The sequence below is a fragment of the Scheffersomyces xylosifermentans genome (genome assembly GCF_036884685.1).
Source record: "Scheffersomyces xylosifermentans strain CBS 12540 chromosome Unknown RJT20scaffold_5, whole genome shotgun sequence".
NCBI classification, from domain to species: domain Eukaryota; kingdom Fungi; phylum Ascomycota; class Pichiomycetes; order Serinales; family Debaryomycetaceae; genus Scheffersomyces; species Scheffersomyces xylosifermentans.
This window is the reverse complement of record NW_027042943.1, coordinates 259,264-281,263: the sequence shown is the minus strand read 5'-3', so window position 1 is coordinate 281,263 and position 22,000 is coordinate 259,264. Positions and strand designations below refer to the sequence as shown.

At 40.7% G+C, this 22,000-nt stretch overlaps 5 protein-coding genes and 1 non-coding gene across 6 annotated transcripts; 2 read left to right on the top strand and 4 right to left on the bottom strand. All coding sequences in view use genetic code 12, as the record gives it.

Annotated features, from left to right (window-relative positions):
• The first annotated feature begins 859 nt into the window (after positions 1–859).
• Positions 860–3,128, top strand: KIS2 (Kis2p). The gene has a single exon (XM_064920275.1). The coding sequence runs from the start codon at positions 1,054–1,056 to the stop codon at positions 3,004–3,006; it is 1,953 nt and encodes a 650-aa protein (XP_064773523.1). The 5' UTR covers positions 860–1,053; the 3' UTR covers positions 3,007–3,128.
• Positions 2,971–4,035, bottom strand: RJT20DRAFT_128674 (uncharacterized protein). Its single transcript, XM_064917322.1, has one exon. It carries the CDS (start codon positions 3,959–3,961, stop codon positions 3,245–3,247), a length of 717 nt encoding a protein of 238 aa, XP_064773522.1. The 5' UTR covers positions 3,962–4,035; the 3' UTR covers positions 2,971–3,244.
• A 3,010-nt stretch (positions 4,036–7,045) lies between these two features.
• On the bottom strand, positions 7,046–9,792 carry SEC18 (AAA family ATPase). Its single transcript, XM_064920274.1, has one exon. The coding sequence runs from the start codon at positions 9,636–9,638 to the stop codon at positions 7,254–7,256; it is 2,385 nt and encodes a 794-aa protein (XP_064773521.1). The 5' UTR covers positions 9,639–9,792; the 3' UTR covers positions 7,046–7,253.
• A 1,143-nt stretch (positions 9,793–10,935) lies between these two features.
• On the top strand, positions 10,936–11,028 carry RJT20DRAFT_t98. The gene has a single exon. It is a non-coding gene; the product is annotated as a tRNA-Val (tRNA).
• Positions 11,029–12,726: 1,698 nt separating this feature from the next.
• On the bottom strand, positions 12,727–14,658 carry MPT5 (Mpt5p; the record flags this gene model as incomplete). Its single annotated transcript, XM_064921249.1, has 2 exons — positions 12,727–13,993; positions 14,375–14,658. Coding segments are annotated over 2 exons (1,551 nt in total), but the record flags the coding sequence as incomplete, so codon positions are not given.
• Positions 14,659–18,722: 4,064 nt separating this feature from the next.
• Positions 18,723–20,015, bottom strand: RJT20DRAFT_135439 (ssDNA endodeoxyribonuclease; the record flags this gene model as incomplete). Its single annotated transcript, XM_064918403.1, has 1 exon — positions 18,723–20,015. One exon carries the CDS (start codon positions 20,013–20,015, stop codon positions 18,723–18,725), a length of 1,293 nt encoding a protein of 430 aa, XP_064773519.1.
• Positions 20,016–22,000: the final 1,985 nt, after the last annotated feature.

The window sequence follows — 22,000 nt, the reverse complement described above, 5'->3', positions numbered from 1 at the left end:
CAAGAAAATCGAATGAGGATCCTCAAAGTCTCGGTATTTTTTTTATTAGTGTTTATACTGTATTTTTTTTCTACTATTGCAATATTTCACACATTGTGTACTTTTGCTGGTTGCTCTTCATTTATACAAACTATAATATTCCAATTAATTATATATTATATCCCATTTTTTGTTATTCACATTTCATTACCTTTCACAATTCTCAATAAAAAACCTCTCTACCACCATCCTTCACCATACTTCACCATATCTCTCCATCCCACCACATCTCACCATATCTCCTATCGCTTAACTCCCCACATTCCTACCTCTGCCCAGTAACTGACGTCCTGCAGACCACAACCCTCTGCGATTACAATGCCTAGAGCGGTGGGCGCACGACCCTTTTGTCCTGCCACTAAAAAGAGTATATCTACGTCCAAAGTGTTGAGTCCCACATTATGGTGGGCAAGTGTGTTGAGAGCCTAACAGGAGTTGTAACAGTCTCGGAAACAACGGAGAACGGCTCGTGCAGCAGAAAAGTTTGAGTTTGTGCCGTTTTTGTACGTGAAATTACCGTGTGCCTCGGGATATAGCCAGTAGAACCCGGTTGTATCATTGCTGTACCAGAAGATAAGAAATCGGTGTAGCAGAGAGGAACCGACAAGCACCCAAAAATCCCACATTTTCACCGTCTAGGAACCGGAGGTCAATCCTGCAAACGGTTGTTTGTGAGTGGTGTAATTATTATTGGGTCCACACACAAAGAAGTTTCCTGTTTCGGAGTGACTAATACGACAGAGAAGGAAACCGTGAAAGAAACGTCAAGAGCGATATACTGTTAGGGGGACTATAGGTGAATAGTGAAATTGAACCGTGTATTCTAAACCACCATACCGAGAAAAAGCCATCAGTGATACGAAATATTTAGTTTATTCACTGAAAAGATCAGATCTTAATTCTAACTACCTAGTTCACCCATCACGTATCAACCATCCACGCTTCGTCAATAGTTCGATGACCCTATAGTTGATACCGAAATTTTCAAATATACTCACCACAACCACACTCACAATGGGTAACAACGCTTCAGCCACCGCCAGTGCTTCGTCTCGGAAATCGGCAGCGGCTCAAATTCATCAACAGCCCAGCGACTCAAGGAGATCAACCTCATCCCGTCATACTATCAAAGCGGATGCTTCACTAGATGAGGAGTTCAGTGATCTCATATTACACCAGGTGAAAAGAGATGATCTGATTGGTAATACCTTCTCACAGCAGCCTGCTAATACTCTTTCTGGTACGACTTCATCTTCCAGTGCAGTTGCAGCTGCCGACACGGCGAATAGCTCTGGAGACCATAATTACCCTGTTCCTTACATTCAGTTTTCCAATGATCTCATTGAAGATGAGTACAACGAATTGAACGATGGTTTACTTGACCAAGAACCAGAGGTGAGCCGTAATATCTTGCCTACCAACAGCGACGAAGAAAACGACCACGATCCATCCAGAATGGAGACAAGCAGCAGCAGCAGTGGTTTGAATTCAGATGATGCCAATTCCACTACTAAAAATAAAAGCCAAATCAACAATGACGACCATATGGAAGTTGATCAAGATTCATTCGGCAATAGGTTCGACATCTCGAAGGCCCGGGCAGAACATACTCCTACGCCGGACTTGGCAAAAGTCGACTTCACGAAGATAGCTACACAATCTCCCCAAAATACTGTCGAAGTCAGAGTAGACGAGTCCTACGTTCATTCCACCAATAAAAAGCGTCAGAATAGGTCAATGAACAGCAGTACTAACAATATTACTGCTGTTCTCATTCCAGTCGAGATCAAATGGGTCAATACAAACAAGGATTTTGTTATCAGTAAAATATCAATTATAGGTTCATTTTCGAACTGGAGAGATAGCATTGCACTTTCACAGTCACCATTTCATCCTAACGAGTACATAACTACCTTGAATTTGCCATTGGGTGTTCACAAGTTGCTCTATATCATTAATAACGAATATAGAGTAAGTGACCAATTACCGACTGCCACAGATCTGGAAGGTATCTTCTTTAACTGGTTCGAGGTTATAGACGAGGCTCACCTCTTTAATCACTCATTAAACCAACCAAACCACGTTGGAGCTTCCACGGACTATGATGCCAACATTATTTCTCCGCCGACCTACTATCATAACAAAAGTACGTCGTCAGCATCAGTTTCTCAACTGATGAACCAACAACCTCAAACTGCTGGCAAGTATGAAGTTGACCGGATCAATAAGAAGTCGAACAGCTTCTTGGCGAAGATATCAAAAGAGAGCTCCAACTTCGAGCATGTGGAGTATGTTGAAGATGATATGAAAGATATAAAGATGCATGATGAGATGCAACAGAACTCTGAGAACTATCCATATGGAAAAGCCCAAGATGGCTCAGTCAACGATTCCTCTCATTACGTCCCTTACAACTTCTCAACTTCTAACTCTTCTTTGCGTGGCCATGAGTTCGAAAACAGTAAAGGACTTGAATACTCCAGTGAGATACCGGAGATGTTTGTCAACTACGACTACTTCAAGAACAAGAGTCCTAACTATGAATTGCCAGAACCACCTCAACTACCAGCACACTTGAACAATGTTCTTTTGAACAAGATATCACAGGCTACGTCTTCTCACAACTCGGCCAATCAAGTCAACACCACTATTCCTCAAGTACCAACAAATCCTCCTTCTCATCATCATGGAGGCTCCAAGCCTCCATCTGCTGGACTTCTTGACTCTGCCTCCTCTTACGGATCGTCAAGCCAGTATAATCACAAAAGACCACCATTGAGAAGAGCCGACAGTTCTTACTATGCTTCCAATAAGGAAGCTTACCACTTATCCATTCCTAACCATGTCATCTTGAACCACTTGATGACCACTTCCATTAGAAACGACGTGTTGACAGTGGCCTGTATAACTAGGTATTCCGGTAAATTTGTTACCCAAATCATGCATTCTCCATCTGATAAGTCATGAACAGTGTATATGTATTCGTATGTTTTCATGAACAGTGTATATGTATTCGTATGTGCATGCTGTTTCCTTTCGCTTATCTGTGTATTTATGCCGTATATAGAGAAATGAATTTCACCGCAATTGTAAGTTATGTTTGATACTTGTTCTTATTATAGAGAGCTTCACATCACAGACTTTATAGTACATAATGTGAGAATTCAGAAATTCAGTTTTTGGGATACTAGCCAGCAATATTGTCCTAGCGTTTCTTCAGAGTACCAGAGGATATCGTTGATTGCCTTCTTTCGCGCCTCAATCTAGATTGCATTAGGCTGTAGCAGCCTCGTCTTACTATTATTTCCAATTTGAAGGTGTCAATCTCTGGATAGAAGAAACAAGTGTAGCTGTATAAATTTTCAATTAAATCTTTCCTCTTTTCTTTCGGGGTATCCCTGACCCATGTCTGATAACCGATCTTGAAATCGCTCACACTCCTGAATATTTCTAATATGTTTATCTCGATTTCTTTTGTCAACAGAATGTGATAGTCATCCAAACCTAAAATCTTGGAAAGATCGTTGATATTTAATCTCGAATAATATGTGTCACTCATCCAATCCTTTTGCTTTCTTAAGGCTTCAATGTTCAGATGGGTCATTTTAGACTTCTTCGAGCTTTTCATTAATCTATGTTGACCAAGCTCAGTCTTGAATTTGCTATTTGACCCACAGCTCTTTTCCTGGATATTCAGGTCGATATCATGCTTCTTTTTAGCATATTTCTGAAGCTTTTTGCACTGAGCCAAGGGAAGGTAACGTGTTTTGCTTAAATCTCCATACTCTCTAGTCATCCAATGTGGAACAGTCTGATTCAGCAAATATAAGTTAATATTGCGCCTTAGTATTTCTTCTTTGGACTTATACACCACTGATTTATATTCTTCTAGTTTCCTTCTAAAATTCAAACTAACCACCATTGTTTGAGAATCTTGGGTTGGTTTTGATTGATCTTGAATTTCATTGGAATTTATTGTAGATCTCAAAAGACGTGTTCTGTTGTATTTCGTTTCGATACTTCTCTTGCTTTGCGGGAAAGGTACCCTTCTTTTTTGCATAATAATAGAAAGATCCTTGTTACTCAGAGCAATAGTGGGTCGAAGCTGAAACTCATTTAGGTTTGAAATAACCATATTCAGCTCCTGAGCATGGCTTACTTCACAAGAATCAATACGAGCTTCCACAACTGAGGAGTCATCTTCATCTTGAAGTGGTTTACTTCGGTCAGATCCTGTATTTTCAATTGCTGCAAAATCTGAAATGCTATCCAGAGGAATAAAGTCCTGTTCGCAGATAGCACTATCGTCAGCAGTTTCCGATCCCTGTAGTTCCACACCATCTTCGATACTTATTTCATTCATAATATCTTCGATTGTTTTTTCTAAAGAGAGATATGTCGTCGGGGTACTGGGAGGAGTTGCGTGTTGAAGAGATCCTTCTTGTTTAAAGTTTACTTCCTCTGAGCCTTTCTTGCATGTGGTGTCAAGGTTATTCAATTCTCCACTAATTGCCAGGGATAAATCTGCGTCCAATTCCAAATCGCTTATATCCTTATCGTCTTGCTCGATATAAGTAAGTAGTAATGGATCCAAGGACATTTCGGCACGGTGTTGACTCATAGGTGCTGCCGTTGCAAAAGAAGATAAATCGAATGGTAGCGCATTTCTTGGAATCTTATCCGCAGCATTGGGTGCAAAATTTGGGGATTCCAACAGAATGGCCTCACATGCTGAGGAAGATGTAGTTACGGAGTATTGGGTCGATACTGAACATTCTGCCGTGGCTATGTAGGAAACTGGAGTAGTAAAAGTTACTTTGTCTTGCGTGGTGTTATCTGAGGGCGATCGAGGGGACTTATGATAGTCCATATCAATTTCCTGGAAGAAACGGGACAAACCTAGTTCGGCGAGAGACTCGCCTAGGATGAATGGATCAGAGCGAGGAAGAGAGTTCGTATCTTCATTCTTCACCATGGTGGTAGTCTTTAATGAACTAGAATGGCTGCTTGTCGTGTTAAATGATTTAAAACTGTTTGAATGAGGGGTGAGAAGTTTACAAGGCGACGAAAATGTTTTGATGGTAATGTTTCCTCTCCTTCAGAAGTGTTCTATTGTGGCAGTTATAGTCCAATAAATCGTATTTTCTTCAAGTATAGGTAGGTTTATGTCTATACTGTAATAACTAATTTTGAAAAAAGAGACGAACCAAAAACAACCTATTGAAAATCGAAAAGTCTCTTATGAAATCCCAAAACTCAATCTGTGGAAATAGAGGAATATTCGGTTCTATTTATATTGCAGTGATGATAAGATAATGACTCGAGGAATGTATCATCAGTGACCAAATATGCGTGCTTGGAAATGAACATGTACAATGCACTTATCAATTATTATTGTAGGTATTCCTGATTTCGGAATGGCCCTTGTGGCGTCTCCGCTGATGATGTCAATGGGAGATTTCAGGATATCAGCAATGAATGAGGATTTGGGGGTGTTGAGTTCTGAAAAGAGGGGCTGCATGGGTTGCAAGGCTGGAAGGCTGGAAGGGCTGTAAGGGCTGAATGAATATAATAATCTTATGGGGTATAGAAGGTGCTAAAAGGGTCATACATTCATTTGTATCGTGCTATACTACCTAGTGGACTAGTGGTGGATCTTTGATTTTATTATAATTATTCTTAATATGATATTATTTTTATTATTGTTATCATTATTATTATTATCATTATTATTATTCATTGATTATATTATAGATGGAAATTGCCATGCAAATGCGAATGTACAAGGAAATTTTTGAATTCCTTTTCATTGTTAATATTTTCTATTTCGATGACAAGGAGATATTTCACGGTAGTAATGAAAGCCTAGTTTAGTCTTGAGAAACGAACATTAGCGAGAGAATTATTGTTGAGAGAGATCGTAATGGTTAGATTCGCTTTGTCCTGATTTGAAGTGATAGGCTGATGACACCAAGTCTCAGTCTAGTAAGTGTAGTAATGCTGTTCAGCCTCTGAAGTTCACCTCTCAAGTCATACATTGCATCGTTGCTTTCGCATCATATCAAGGGAGGGGTGTACTTCCGATTCCTGGCAAAGGGGGGAGGATATGTGAAGTAAGACAAAAATTATTATCCAGTGTATTGGAAAATATTTTTAGTTAATATTCTTGCGATCTTGACGCACATTTCCTGTAAAAGTTAAAATAGGAAGAATGAAATGGGGTCGAAGTTTGAGAGAAGTCAGAATCATAAGACTGTTACTTTCATATTTCGCATACTTAAATTCTTTAATAAAACGAACTTATTAAATCCACCACCTTATCAATGGCAAGATCTCAGCTGACAATAATCCACGAATGCCACCAGCGTGCCCCTCTCTTCAAGCCAATAGCCAAGAGGTTGCCAAATGACTTTTCTTTTTCATCCATTACATACATTATACATCTGACCCCGCTCGAAAAGATTGCAGGACTCGTCTTTTGGGGAATTCCATGGGGTGTAACTCACATCTTAAACTTTCGGAGTGCTTCTTATCTTGAAGTACATTCGTATCTGTGAAATGTGTCAAAAACAAATACAAAAACTACTAACAAACCATCTATGGTATCCCCCACATTTCAAATCTCTTTGTATTGCTGTCGTTAATTCTCAGTGAATGATTGACCATTGTCCCCCTTCTATCATGAGAGAAGTTAATAAGGTCAAGAAAAAGAATACCACTATCTATAGATTGTTTCCGTTGCACATTGTCATTTTGGTGACTCGTAACAATATGTCCCATAATCGGAATATCGTGCATGAAGAGGAATTATTTTCTTGATTAGGCGACATTAGCGTCACTTCTATGTGCAGGAACTACATACATACTATATAACAAAAAGATAAGCGCCAGGCCTCTTTTGCAACTATTCTTTAGTGAGTACTTAGATTATGGATCTGATCTAGTAACCATTTATGGTCCACCATTGTCTTATTGGTTTAGTTGAATGAGCTAAGATGAAATTTGGTGTGGTATGAGCATTAGTTAGTTTAACGAAGAAAACCAATATTGTATATTTCGGGTTCTGTTAGCCATATATCAGTGTGGAGTGGAGGAAACGGCCCCCAGTTGGTGTATACTAAATGTGCTCAAAAGCACATATTCGAGAAATGCAATCGTATTTATTAACTATGTTTTTGAATTGTTTTAATATAATTCTCTATCATAAACCCGTTCTAATCAAGCTTCATCTTCTCGACGATGTTTAATACCACTTCATCAACTGTATCCTTTGAATACGAAGAAACCATGATCAAATCAATTAATCTCTTAACTCCAATGTTAATATCAAATCCAGATAATTGTTGTAAGATCTCACGTCTCTCTCCTTCGCTCATGAAGCCAAGCTTGTCCAATACTCTGCCAACTTCCTCAATACTTCTGATAGGAGGAACCGCAATGGTATCTGTGAAAGAATCAACCAAGTTCATATGCTTTAACACGGAGTACTGAGATGTAGTACCGATAATTAATAATCTTCTGCCCTTTGGTGGTGTTTTAGTCAAGTAAACTAATAACAATTGTAAGATGTCATTGGAGAACCTTGGTCCAATAGGTACGTAATTGATCAATGTCTCGATTTTATCTATAAGTAAGATGTTCAATGGAGACTTGTAAACATCTCTGAATGTGTTGTCAATGTACAGAATCTTCTGTACCTCACCCATTCCCGCTAAACTCTCAGCTGATAACATCTTGATGAAAGGGAAATCAGAATTAAGCGCCAAAGTACTAGCTATAGCTGTTTTACCTACACCGCTTGGACCGTACAACAACATACTACGCAAGGTTTCAGTCTCACTGGATTTTACCAAGTCGATAATCGATTGTCCGGTTTCAAATATGTTCTTGATACTTTGGTTAAATGGTATAATTCCGTGTTTAGCAGCCAATGTCAAGTCCTCTTCGTCGGTACCAAATGCTGGCTTGACTTCACCCAATGCGAGTAAGAAGTCGTTACGAGTGATCTTTAAGTTCTCAATTGACTTTGGATCGATTTGAGCAATGGATCCAGATTTGACATGTCTGCTAATGGAGAAAGACTTTGCAGAATTACATAAACCTTCCAATTCGGCACCTGTGAAGTTCTTTGTCAAAGCACTCAACTCGTCGAAGTTGACATCTCCAGTCAACAAGTTATTTTCTCTCAACTTGACAGTGTGGATTAAAAGAATGTCCTTTCTACCCTTCTCATCTGGCAACGAGATTTCGATTTGGATCTCGAATCTACCAGGTCTTAACAAGGCTGTATCAATCAAATCCAATCTGTTAGTCATACCAATAACCAAAATATTGTTCAATTGGTCGACACCGTCCATCTTGGACAATAACTGGTTAACAACGTTGTCACCTACACCAGTACCATCAGATTTACCAGAGCCTCTCTGTTTAAATACAGAGTCCAATTCATCGAAAATGATGACATGCAAATCGGAATCCTCACCCTTTTGTTTGTATTCAGCTTCAGCATCCTTGAATAAGTTACGAATGTTTTCTTCAGACGCACCGACATATTTACTCAACATTTCTGGACCATTGACAATTTTTGGCTCTCTTCCATTCAACATCTTGCTCAACTTACGGGCAATAAGAGTCTTACCAGTACCTGGAGGTCCGAAAAGTAACAAACCTTTACAATGCTTGTAGTCCAACTTCTCGGCAATTTCGGGAGGTAAGATTCTACTGTTGAATGCTCTTCTGAAGATGTCTTGGAACTCTGCATCCAACCCACCAATCCCCAAGTCTTCAAGCTTGAAATCTGGGTTAATGATCTGCTTTCTGGCGTGTGGTCTATGCGATCCTCCACCAAGAATCTTCTGTTTCAATGAAGAAGGCTTGGCCAAGTTGATCAAAGACTTCGGATCCGTATAGAAGATGACATTAGTCTGTCTGAGCAAAATTCCCTTGCTCATCAAGTCCTTAGAGTCTTTAATATCTGGCAAGTGATCCTTGTTGCTCATATTAATCACTTGAACGCTATCTATGTACACTGAATAGAGCATTCCTTTGTAGTCTACCACCAAATCCTGGGTTGGCTGTAAAATCTGATTTTCGTAAGTTCTCTTGAATACTTCCACCAAATCATCGTGGTTGATAGTTATATTTGTTGCCTTTGACTTCTGTTTGAACTCGATCACCAATTCAATGGTTCCAAGGTATTGTTGCTGAGACTTGTTATCGAAGATGTTATAGGATTCGACGGAAATCGTTTGGGAACGCGACCATTTACCCCATAATCTCATATTGGCTCCCATTCCGACGGTTCCTGGTGCCATTTGTTCATGTTTTTCAATGGCATAGACATACTCTCCATCAAGTACAACGGGTGCACGATTAGGCACGTTAGCAAAGTCGTTTGGGTTCACGGCCACGCAATTGCTGATTACAATCGAGTTATTAGGACTCTGGTCCACCTGGAGCAACTTCTTGAACGGTGCAACAGCTCCTCCGGACCCGTGGGGGTGGTGTTGAGGTGGCATATTTGGTCTTGAATGAGAGATCGATGGGTGTCCTGGCAGAGTCGGACTGTTGGAAACCTTGTGGAAGCCCAATTTCTCCATTTTTTCGGTGTTGTTAGATCAAAGGTATGAACGGCCGAAGTTTTACAAGACAATCTGGGTCTTTTTTTTTTTTTGAGGCGTGGTGGCAAGTATAAGACAAGAGTTGTTCAGGTATTTGACCAATGAATCATCAACATTTCTTAAGTATGAGCCGGTTAAGAGTTTGCTGTTTTGAAGGTTTTTTTTTTTTTGAGGGAGGGGGAAGGGAGTGCGAGAAATGTCGCGGAGGTGGGGGAGAGTGAGGAAGTGGGAGAGGGAGAGGAGGGTGAGGAGGACAGTGAGAGTGGGAGAAAGAAAATGTGTTAGTGAGAGGAAGTGAGAGTGAGAAAGTGAGAGAGAGAGACTTTTTTCTGGTGAGGGAATAGTACAGAGAGAGGAGGGAGGAGAGAAAAGTGAGAGAGTGAGAAGTGAGAGAGTGAGGGTCGTGGTAGTGGTAGTGGTAGTTGTCGTAGTGGTAGTTGTCGTAGTGGTAGTGGTAGTGGGAGGAGGAGGTTTTGATTCTATGCGACTTTTCTTAGTAGAGTGAATTTGAAGGAGGGATGTGGATGTGAAGGTGGATGTATGTGGAGGTGGATGTATGTGTGCATGGATGTAAGTCTGTAAGTCTCTATGGATGTAATTATGTAATATTGTAATAATGTAATGAGTTTTTTTTTTGAAGGGGTATATCTTTATTCCTAACTAACTAAACGAATAGAGAGAAAAGAGAAAGACAGTGTGATAGTGATCAGTACAGAGAGAAACCCGGGCGTGAAAACTCTCTGCCTAAACCCTTTGGGGCAAAAATGTTAGTATGTAAAAATGTTAGTCTGTGAGTATGTGATTCTACTAGATATGTAAGTCTGCAAGTTTGTACTTATCAATAAAGAATGTACTTGTCAATTGTATCCATTTCTTTATGTTTATTTATTCTTGTCATGTCATGTAGTGAAAGGAAAGGTGGTTGCTTGGTAAGATGCTATGATGCCATAGGAGTCCAGTACAGAGATTCAGAAATCAATTTCGGCAGCTTCTAAGCAATAGACACCACGGAGAAGGGTGGTTATGGATTTTCATAAACACCCATACCGCAGTACTATCAACATGGCAAATGAAAGGATGGCCGAACTATTTTAATTTTCAGTTTATTTGTCAACGAAGCCCATCAGATAACTTTCTGCTGTCCATTTACACCATAAGCACACAAGAAACTGCTGGAATACCCTATATTCACCCAAAACCCCAAAACCCGGCGAAACCCAAGTATTTTACTCCTCCAAGGCATCCTCCTGTTCTACAATTCCAAATCACAAATCTGGGTTTAGTGGTGTAGCGGCTATCACGTTTCGTTTACAGGTGTTTTACATAGTAAGTCCCGAAAAGGCCCCGAGTTCGATCCTCGGCTAGATCAGATTCCTTTTTTTTTGCAATATTTTTTTTTTTTGGAAATGGTCGCAGTTTCCTAATCGGAAAAATTCCTATTTTGGCTCCAAAATTTTATCACCGAATTTCGAATTTTTTTTGCAGTTTAAAATGACCAATACTAGATTGGCGAGTGGTAGCGCTACATAACGGTGATAGTGCCAGTATGAATTTTACGCCTCTGTAAAAGATGGGCAGAAATGGAGTTGAACGGCTCTAATAGTCTAAGAGTTGGCTGATTCCTTTTTGGAGTCAATTGGAGGCGATTCCGCTAGTTTCTGGTAAAAATTTCCTACAATTACAACCCAACTTTTTGGTAATATATATATTTATTATTTATAAAATACGTTAGAAATACAAGACACAGACACTCAAACAAGATGAAAATAGAGATGGAACTCAGGAGGCCTAACCTCCTCGAGCTGAAAATGAAGCATGAGATGAAGCTTGCAGAGTATGAACATGAAATATGAAAACAAAAACATGATATGAAAATGAAAGGGCTATGATGGTTTGGTTCGTAGATGCTGCGACGGGCAGCAATAACATTAAGTGGTTTCACCGACGGAGGTTGGATCCAAGGTGAAGTTGGGTAATTGTAACAATAGAGTCATCGTAGATAACCCAAATAATAATAATAATAATAATAATAATAATAGGAATAATGATGATAATGAGAATTATGATAATTATTGTATAATAGTAATACAGAAGCTGTTTTCACTGATTTTTTTGTATGAATCGTTGATCTAGTAAGCAAATAATAACAAGTAATAACAGACACAATCACTGATTGTGTAGTGGAAACGTCACAATATTAGTTTAGTTGTTCATAATAATAACGTCGATGATACCGTGATATTTTGTACAAATAAATGCCACGGTAGGAGGAAGGAAATAACAGATAGTAGTATTAACATAAAGAGTACACTTTGACTTTTTCCAGAACTCCAGTAACGTCAACTTTCCATAGCTTCCAATGACTTTCAGAGGCAGACCAGCTCCAGCAGTAGTATTATACAAGTTTTTCTATTATTCTTCACATTTTCATCCAACCATTGTTGGGAAGGTATTGTTGTGGTTGTTGAGGAATACCAAACTGCTGGTGCTGCTGTTGTTTCTGAACGTAAGGTGGTTGTTGTTGTTGAAGTTGCTGTTGGAACTGCTGTGGCATCTGCTGAGGTTGATTCAAGCTAGGATACTGTTGGTACTGGTAGTTCATAGGAGGTGGGGTATATTGCAGTCTTTGCTGGAGATCTGCTGCAGTAGTGTAATGCGTATAAGGTTGTTGTTGGAGCTGCTCTTGAGAGTACGACAACTTGTGGCTATGGACCATCTGCTGGGGAGTCTGAAGGAGCTTTTGTTGCTGCTGCTGTTGCTGCTGTTGTTGTGGTGGTGGCTGTTGTTGGTATTGAGAATATCCATAGGTGTACTCCTTAGGAATGTACTCATTACCTGTCATAGCCAGAGGTTGCTCATTGAAACCCAATGGTAATGAAAGGTTTCTGGTTACTGAAGGTCCTTGGCTAGGAACGGAAGAAGAAAGTGAAGAAACAGACTTCTCAGACGACACAGAGAGATTACGGTAACCTGTTGGCTGACCCATTTGACCCATGTTCATTGGATATCCTTTGTTAGAGCTCTGTTGGTTTGAAATCTGTCCCATCTGGTTCATTTGGCCCATCTGGCCCATGGAAGAACCCTGAGGTCTTTCGTTGAGCACAGCATTGATCTTCGATTGGATACGTTTACCAAAAGACGAAACAATCTTACAGTTCAGGAACCAATATCTAATGATGACAACTTGCAATTGAGAGTCGTCATCGACACGTTCCTGCTGTGGTAAGAGCAAACCAAGCTTCTCTACACGGCCCAAATACTGAACTTGTGGGTTGATCAAGATATCAATCAATGTCTGGATCACATAGTTTCCGTAAGGATCATTGATCAACTTGTTCAAGTCGCTGATAAGAACATTGTAAGCCAATTCGATCTTCAAAGATGCAAATTGTTGAGCAGAAGTGGCACTGTAGACCTCATTATGATAGCAGTTCTTCAAGAACTTTTCAATCACATTAGAAGAGAACTTCAAGTTACACAAGTTACCGATTCCAAACTGGACAAAGTTACGGAAGATACGGTCGTTGATCTCCCATGAATTGAGCAGAATAAGGTACTGCAAGACGTAGTTACCGAACTGGTCGTTAATCAAGAGCTGGAAGTTAGAGAACTCCAAGATGCAAGTGCTGAACTGCTGTAATTGAGGAGCTGTAACGTGATTCAAGCACTTTTGAAGAACACAACAACCATGCTTGTGCAGAGCCACAACATACAAGTCTTCGATGATCAGATCATACATAAACTGACAGTCATGAGGGGTGTACTTATTAAGAATCTTTTGGATAACGTGGTTACCGTTGAGATCCTTGATAAGCTCAATGATATAAGGTTTAAGACCGGAAATGAGAAGCGACAACTGGTGCTGGTTATTCAAGTTGTCGATGATCTTCTGAAGTGCTCTTGTTCCGTGCTGGTTGATCAGAATCTGGAACAAGTTGTACTGAAGAGTCTGGAGCATGAGATCCAAGTTAGCAGGCGAACAGTAGACAATTAACTTCTGGATAAGATAGTTTCCAAAAGGATCAATGATAAGCTCGTAGAGATATGGATGAATTTGGCCAAAGATCACCTCAAAGTTGGCCAAACGAGTCTGGTAACTTGGAACAAGATTCTCATCGATCTTCTTCTGAAGAAACCTACATCCGTATTGGTCCTTGGAGAGCTTGAGGATCTCCGGCTTGAGTTGTGCAAGAGGAACCTTATTGATCGAGGCAAGATATTCCTTGTCGATTTTACGAGGTGGTGGAGGTGGTGTTGTACTAGAAGAGTTGGAGAAGGCCTCTTTGGTTGTGTTGGAACCGTTGGTATTTGGGTTGGGAGTGCTGGACGAGGTACTGGAGCCGTTTCCATTGGACGAAGCAATGGAACCGCCATTAGTAAAACCGTTGATACTACCATTTCGGGAGCCATTAACAGCCGAAGTAGCACCGGTGCTACTGAGAACATTACTCGAGCCACTGGCATTCATAGCAATGCTGGAGACTCCAGTTTTCGCAACCATGCCTTTACCAGCATTGATGCCGTTGGTTACACCATTAAGACCCGAAACCACGGGATTTGTTGCAAAAGCCCCGGCAATACCACCATTGGCAACCATTCTATCGGCTCCGTATTCTTCTATATGCTTATCTTGGGGAACATCGCTGAGCAGCAACTGGTCGATGTTGAAATTTGGCAAGTTCAAATTGTGAACCAGTTTATGGCCCGATTCCCACAACTTGCTGCCGCCGTTATTTGCTGCAAAAGTCGGTGGAGGCGCTGCAAACAACAAGCTGTTCAGGGTTATCAGGTTGTTCTTCTGGTGGTGGCCAGAGGAGAATGGCGTGGTGGAGGCCGTTGATGTTCCATTCACAAGGCTCTTTCCCATGGGAGTGGAGCTACTTGTTCCCAGCAAAATCGAGGTGGACCGCTGGTGTCGAGGCACGGCAGCGTTAGGAGGTGTGGTGGGCTCTATGAGCGAGCTGACCAGGTTAATGGAGAGGTTATGGTTATGGGACATCGTGGTGTTGGAGGGGGTATCACCAATGGTGTTCTATGTTTCAGACAGACAAAAAAGACTGGGGCCAGGAGATGCAATTGGGCCAGACAAAACGGTTAGAACGAGACGATTTCTGGGAGAAAACGACGCCAGAGCAAGCACACGAGGTAGAACGAACCCGTTCCGTGGCTAGTTCCAGAAAGATCACGAAAACAACCACTTGGGATGGGATTTGGCCAAATCTCTACCAACAACGACTTGGGCTGGAACCTCTCTTTATATATGAGAAGCGGATGGATATTTCAGACAGACAGCGGATTCGGTGTCTGAAGGATTTGGAAACGAACAATTCGGGAATTGAAGGAAGACAGTCTTTTTTGACGAGCCAGATGAAAGACGGTGAGTTTTAGCAAAGAAACAACTTGAACAAACTGGATGGGCCGCGATATATATAGGTTACCACAGGTCGCCTTGGGTCCTCCAGATAGTGACTACGTGATTTCTTACCTACACAGAGACCGTGAAGGAGGAGGGTCAACCAGGTATTGGTTAATAAAGAATCACCTGTATATATGAAATTTTTTCTCCAAGCGTCTGAGGTTGATTTGGGATATATATTTTTTTTGATCCTGATATGGGGGTGCCTCTCTCTGGAGTCTCACTCTTGACTGAAAGGAGAATGGGAGACACGGAGAGAGGGTGCGAGGGTGCGAGAGAGACACAGGAGGGAGACAGGTGCGAGGGTGCGAGAGTGTGGGAGAGAGACACAGCGAGAGTGTGCGAGAAAGGGACAGTATGCGACACAGCGAGTGTGAGAGTATGACGACACAGCGAGGAAAGAGGCACAGGGTAGGACCCGGTGGGACAGCGTGAGAACATGACGACATAAAGGGAAAGAGATGGAAAAATAGACCAGGAGAGTGTGGTGCGACATAGGGAAATCAGTGTGAAATCAGTGTGAAATCAGTGTGCCAGAGTGTGCGAGAGTGTGCGAGACCGTGCGAGACCGTGCGACACAGTGAGACACACAGGCACAGGGAGCGAGACGTGGAAAAATCGGGACACAACCGAAGGCTGCAACATGGCGGGAGGAAGTGGGAAGAAATGAGCGAAATGGATCAAAATGGAGCGAAATGGAGGGTATGTGGTTAGTGGGAGAGAGACACAGGATTACAGAAATAAATAGAACAAATAAATAAATAGAAGAAACCTGTGATTTTTCAATTCTGGATTTTTGGATTTTTGGATATGGTCCCGATTGCAAAGACTAGTCGGGATCCAGAGATTCCCAGAAAACCCCATGTTTTGAAGAACACGAAAAAGATGAAGTAACAGTAGAAGATCAGATCAAGTAGTTCAAGAAGATGAAACCACCAGCAACAATTTGCGGTGCTACTTGCACCCTTCTTTTTTTTTATTTTCGTAGTAGCAGTAGTTGTAGCAGTAATACTAACAGTAATCATAGTGATGCATCACTAAATATTCAAGAGGTCTGGTATCTGGTTTTTCTGTACAAGTGGGTACCTCTCGTATCAGTGAGCACAGACATTTTCAAAAGAAACCCCTGGAACCTGTAACTTGCCATTTAAACTCAGCGCACCCAACTGTTTGCTCAACCTATTCGCTTTGCCTCCTTGGGTGTGCTATGTACAGACACTACAGACACAGAAGTGGTTAGCCGATGGAAACACGACGGCCGACCACCACAGATTAGACGTCCAAATGGCGGCATATTCTTGACGTGAAAGGTGTAGGCATCCCATTTGTGGTTGCCAGTGGGAGTTTTGTGGCGAATCTTCCTGGTTCCAGGAATGGAATGGGCCCTTGATAACTGGGACTTGCTTCCTTTTCGATGTTTCTGTTCCGCTTCCTACACTGGATTATTATATTGGTGGGCTCCAAAAATTGGCTATTTTATTTCAATATTATATGGCGCCCTGCCCTGTTTTTTTTTTTTTTACAGATATTATAGATATTACAGATATTACATTACATATGTCGGTGCCACTATGAGGAAATATTTTATCATCGCAGCCATAAATCATATTTATGTGGGCTTGTTTTTGGGCCGACCCCCAAATGTGAAACACTAACTTGTTACAGATTACTCGGGCTGCCATGGTGAATAGGGTTAAATGTAGCAACCGTTTCGACACCTCCGGTTCCAATTGGGCTTTGGCTCCTGACGGCAACACAAGAACCAGCCTGGGGCGTCATTATTTGCACTTGTGCCTAATTGAGGTGATGTCGTCGTCTCCGAAATGCAAAATGTAGGTTCTTAATATAGCGGTTTGTTCTGATTTTCAGCTGCTACGACACTATTTCTGTGCCAACTCATCCTCTCCTGTCCTATTCCTATTCCTGTTCCTGATTCCCTGATTTCCGTGGAGGTGGTGACTGAATCCTGACTTTCCTGAACCAGCAAGTTTCCTGTTCTGGGCTTGGTTTTCGTCCGACACACACATTTGCCCCTTCGTTTGTTAACTCATTTTGGGTCCGTGATACACTACAATAGGAGTGCCATGATCCTCTCTCCACTGTTGTCGGTGGTGGTTGGCACCAATTTTCTTGCTTAACCACTGCCGTTGGATGTGCAAGACGACGGTCGCCTGTATATTATCTGCCATTACCTGTGTTATCAATATTGTCTTGAAACACCTCCCACCTGTATCCGAAGGTGCTTGTGAGCACATATAGACGACTGCGTCGCACACCTTTACTACTCTGAAACAAGGGTGTTGATCATCCAAAGCCCTCCTCTCCTGTGTACGATAACATGTATTATGTGTTATGTATTATGTATGATTTGGATGATTTGTATATGATTTGTGTGATTTGGATGATTTGTAGGTTATGTATGATTTCTATGCTATGTATGATATGTATGATACATATGAACAGAGCATGAATTAGCCAGTTATTTTTGTCTGTGGAGGGATTATCGATAGAACCCAAATTCTGAGCCGTTGGGTTCCACACCCCACTCCAGTTCATTGCTACCACATCCACTTGTTGTACCACCATTACCAACCCGTAATTTTTATATTTTTCTTCGGTTATCCTGTCCACCACATGCTCGTCGCTCCTCCTATCTCCATCCAACGTCAGCTCTTGCAATCTGAAACCTTCATCACACGGTCTGGAGTCTGTACACGCACACCTTCTTCACCGTGATTGCCGTTTTCGTCAAATTTTGCGGACAAAAAACTGATGCAGTAATAATGGCTGCCAATTTAAGAGAGGGTTGCTTTTGGTCACGTGCCACTTTGTCACGTGCGTGAGCATCTTTGTTACAAATGTCTGTCTCTCCTCGTTTCTCGCTGTTCCCTACCACATACTGTAACCTGTACTTTGTCAAACGATAATTTTGTCTTGGTGGGTGGTGCGGTGCGCTCCTTATGAGCACCATGCACACACACCCCCTTTCCGGCCGCTGCGATACCCGGTTGGTGCTGCGTTCTAGACTTTGCAGCCAAAAACCCTCGTTACACTGATATCATAGCTGATGGGGTAGAAAGTGGTGTGGGTGTAGGGTGAAGACCAGGAGTAGATACGATATCATTAATGGAACGAGAGTGGCTCGAAGGGGTGGTCGATAAGAGGATGCAGCTAACTGCAAAATAGGACATTATTGTCAGTGAAGTCGTCGTGCTTACAGTCGTCACGTTTCGTTTCGTTTCCATTTGTTAACAAGCGTGAATGTGAAACGATCTACGGTTGTAGGTCCGATTCAAGTGGTTGTCGATGCTGTGTTGACGTGAACTAGCAAGAAGGAACAAGAGCATCATCTGTAGCCGACCGCACAACGAGATTGGTATCTGTAGTGCAGTGTAGTTAACAGAGGTATTCGTTTGAATCCAGTGAATCTTGGCGTAGGGCAGTACAGATAAGCATATCAATTTGTAGTAATGCAAATCAATGGGCGACTTTTCAATTACAGTATCAAATTACAAGTGGACCGACTAAAATGATATGACTCGATGCGGTAGCGTACCACCTCTATTGTCCTATTCTTCTACGTATGCTGTACTTATGTATGTTCTCGAATTATGGAACTCTTTCCTGAAATAGAGTATTTGTAGGGTCTAAAGATACCACCGGCCTTGCATAACGTACTGGTTAAAAATGTCCAATGCAAACACGTATTCTCCAACTTGAAGACCGTCCCGTACTGTCAAGCAGCCCTTGAGTCTACGCCTAATTCGACGTTTTTGACGTTTTTCAACTATCAATCGTCTTCTTTTCTGCTCCTGGGTATCTGGAAACTCGCTCATCATGAAACCTGGCGGCGAAGGCACCTTGTCGAACAACTGGCTTAGCTTATCATCATACTCATCAGCTGAGTCGAGATCTTCATCATTCTCATCGTTGCTATAGTCGTCAACTTCTGCCTCTCTACCAACATTTGAATCTTGATATTGAAGGCTCTTTTGGTCGGGTTGATTTCCCTGTGCCATTCTATAGAATGTCCGCCTATTTTCCTCTTCCTGCTTTGTTATTCCAACTCTACGTTTGAATGTCCCGTTGATAGTCTTGATATATGTGACCCTAGCCTCGCTTTTGCCTCGAAAATCGGGATTCAACTTGAAGTCCGCCAGATACCAATCCATTTCATTCACCGGATTCTGACTAAGTTTTATTTTGAAAGACGTGTCAGATTGGTAGATTGTTTTGTAGAAGGTTGTCAAATACTCCATTCGTTGCAATTTAGTGAATGGTCGGGATCTGTTGGGAAACTCTATCTTGTATGAATCATACAAAAGTACGACTTCAGCATTTAACTGGGGCTGCTCTTCTTCTGAATCCTCTACAATTTCTACAATTTCTTCCTCGGCACGCTGGGTCTTTGTGGGTGACGAAGAAGTATCTGAATATTGAGTTGCAAGTTTGAAATACGGAATACTGCTGGATTCTTGGACCGGATATGAATCTTCTTGTGACCTATTTGACTCTTTAATCTTTTTAGGTGAAATTTTTATTGGCGATGATTGTACTTCATCATCTGAGTATTGTGTCGGAGCGATATAAAGCGACTGGCTTCTCAAATTCACTCCTATTGAGTGATCCTTTGCCTTTGGTGCTGGCTCTGTAAATGACTTCAATGAGATTTTGGATTTTTCAGACGTGAATGTTGGAGGATCCAACTTGACTTTTGAAGATTCCAAGGTAAGTTTTCCATTAGAATAGCCGAGTTTTGGTGTATTCAACCTGAGGGGAGACAGTGTTCCTGTCAACTTATCGATTTTGCGTTTGAGAGCCTTGTTTTCCTCTGTCAAATGATCTATTTTGGCCTTGTAGTCTCGCGTTATTGTATTGATTTCGCTCTGTATCTGTTCATTTATTAGCTCTACAAGCTGCGGAGAAAGTGAAAAAGTCATACTACCGTTTTCATTAAAAGATTTTCTACGGGATCCTCGAGTGAAAAGAGGTCACCTTCAATGGAGGTGTGGTTAAAGAAGGAGTAAACCATGATCAAGAGGAGATGTAAAAGAAGGTTGTGTTTACTAGGTAAATATTGTTCCTGTGTATAGACGTGAAGATCGAGTGTCGCGTCTTTCAATTGAATACCGCGACATGCTGATAGAGAGATGGAGATGGAGAGGAAGAGTAAGATGGAGAGGAAGAGTAAGATATGGAAATGGAGAGGAAGAGTAAGATGAAGAGAGAGATGTGTGCCAATGGGATGGAGATGTTGGAGCTATTGAGTTCCTTTTAGATCTTTTCCTTTTAAGTGGTTAATGGTATTTTTTCCTTTTTATCAGCTTTGGATCTCTCTCTCTGTCTATATATATATACTACCTACCTAAGAAAATAGGACATGGTAATGTAGTGAGGATCAACGAATGTCGCGTCAAATAGCTGCAAATATTACCTAAGCAAAGGTCTCCATTTCAATCTTTCTTTGTAATCGGATGACGTAACTTATTGGAACTTCATCAACATTCTTTAATATCATTCTTTATATATTAACACTCTTTATCTCTATAATTCAAAAGTCTTTTTTATTAATCAACACTCTTTATATGCTGAAAAGTAGTCATGTTGAATGTGAAGATTAACACACGAAGATGAATACACTGGAATGTCATAATTTAACAGACACATTATCACGACGTTGTCTACGTCCATGAACTGTTCAACTCACATATTTATAGCTTGTGTAACCACACATCGATAGCTTGAAATATCCATTAAAAACATAACCACTTTCAAATACTATACTAACTTTCAAATACTATACTGAGTAGCACTTTGAAGAATTACTTGCTACTAAACATTCCCTTAAACAGCAACAGTTGGTTACTCTCTTCTATCATGTTACGTATCATGAAGAGGGTGTGTTTATTCTTTGTAGTTTTCAGTCTACATCCTCAGCTAATCTGGTTTTCTGTCCATCTCTTGTTACGATAAATTGTTTTTCAACTACTCTACTTCAAGGAGTATGGGAGTCTTTAACTATTTAGTCAATGAAATACTATTCATTAGGTTGTAGTGCTCATTGATTTTTGCAGCCATCCATCTATCCTCATCTATATATTTAATCTTACTAATTTTCTTCCTGATGTATAACGACTGCTTCAATTGAAATAGCATTACTACTATGATTTCCAGCATCAACTTCTTCATCAATTGCTACACATTATTACTCTACAACTCCTTCAACAACCACTACTACTACTACCTCAAACTCTCACTCTTTTAATTCCACTAGTTAATTACTCTGACAATTGGTAATCACTCCAATCTCTGTAGCATTACCACCACTTTTATCTCATCTCTTACCTGTCCCACTAAAGTGTCCTATGCCATCATTAACTAATGCTTCTACTCATCACTGATCAGCGCATTCAAATTTATTGGTTATTCTAAATATTACACTACAAAAGAGTAATTTATAATCCGTGGTTGTATATTTACTGTTACGCTTTTAGTACTCATTCTGTTACTTCCAATTGCATAGTACTTATTCTGTTTACTATTACTCTGTTTCCACACTAATTCTAGTCTCTATTTAGCTGAATAAAATCACTACCATTTCCATCAGAGACTAAATTCTCTGTTAAAGAGAACCTACTGCCGACAATTACATCCTTTGGTTATTCTTTCGCAGCCATTAGTACTATTACTGCTACTACTACCCATAATATTACTACTACCACTACTACTACATAATACTACTACTACCATAATATTACTTCTACCATAATATAACTTCTACCATAATATAACTTCTACCATAATATAACTTCTACCATAATATAACTTCTACCATAATATAACTTCTACCATAATATAACTTCTACCATAATATAACTTCTACCATAATATAACTTCTACCATAATATAACTTCTACCATAATAT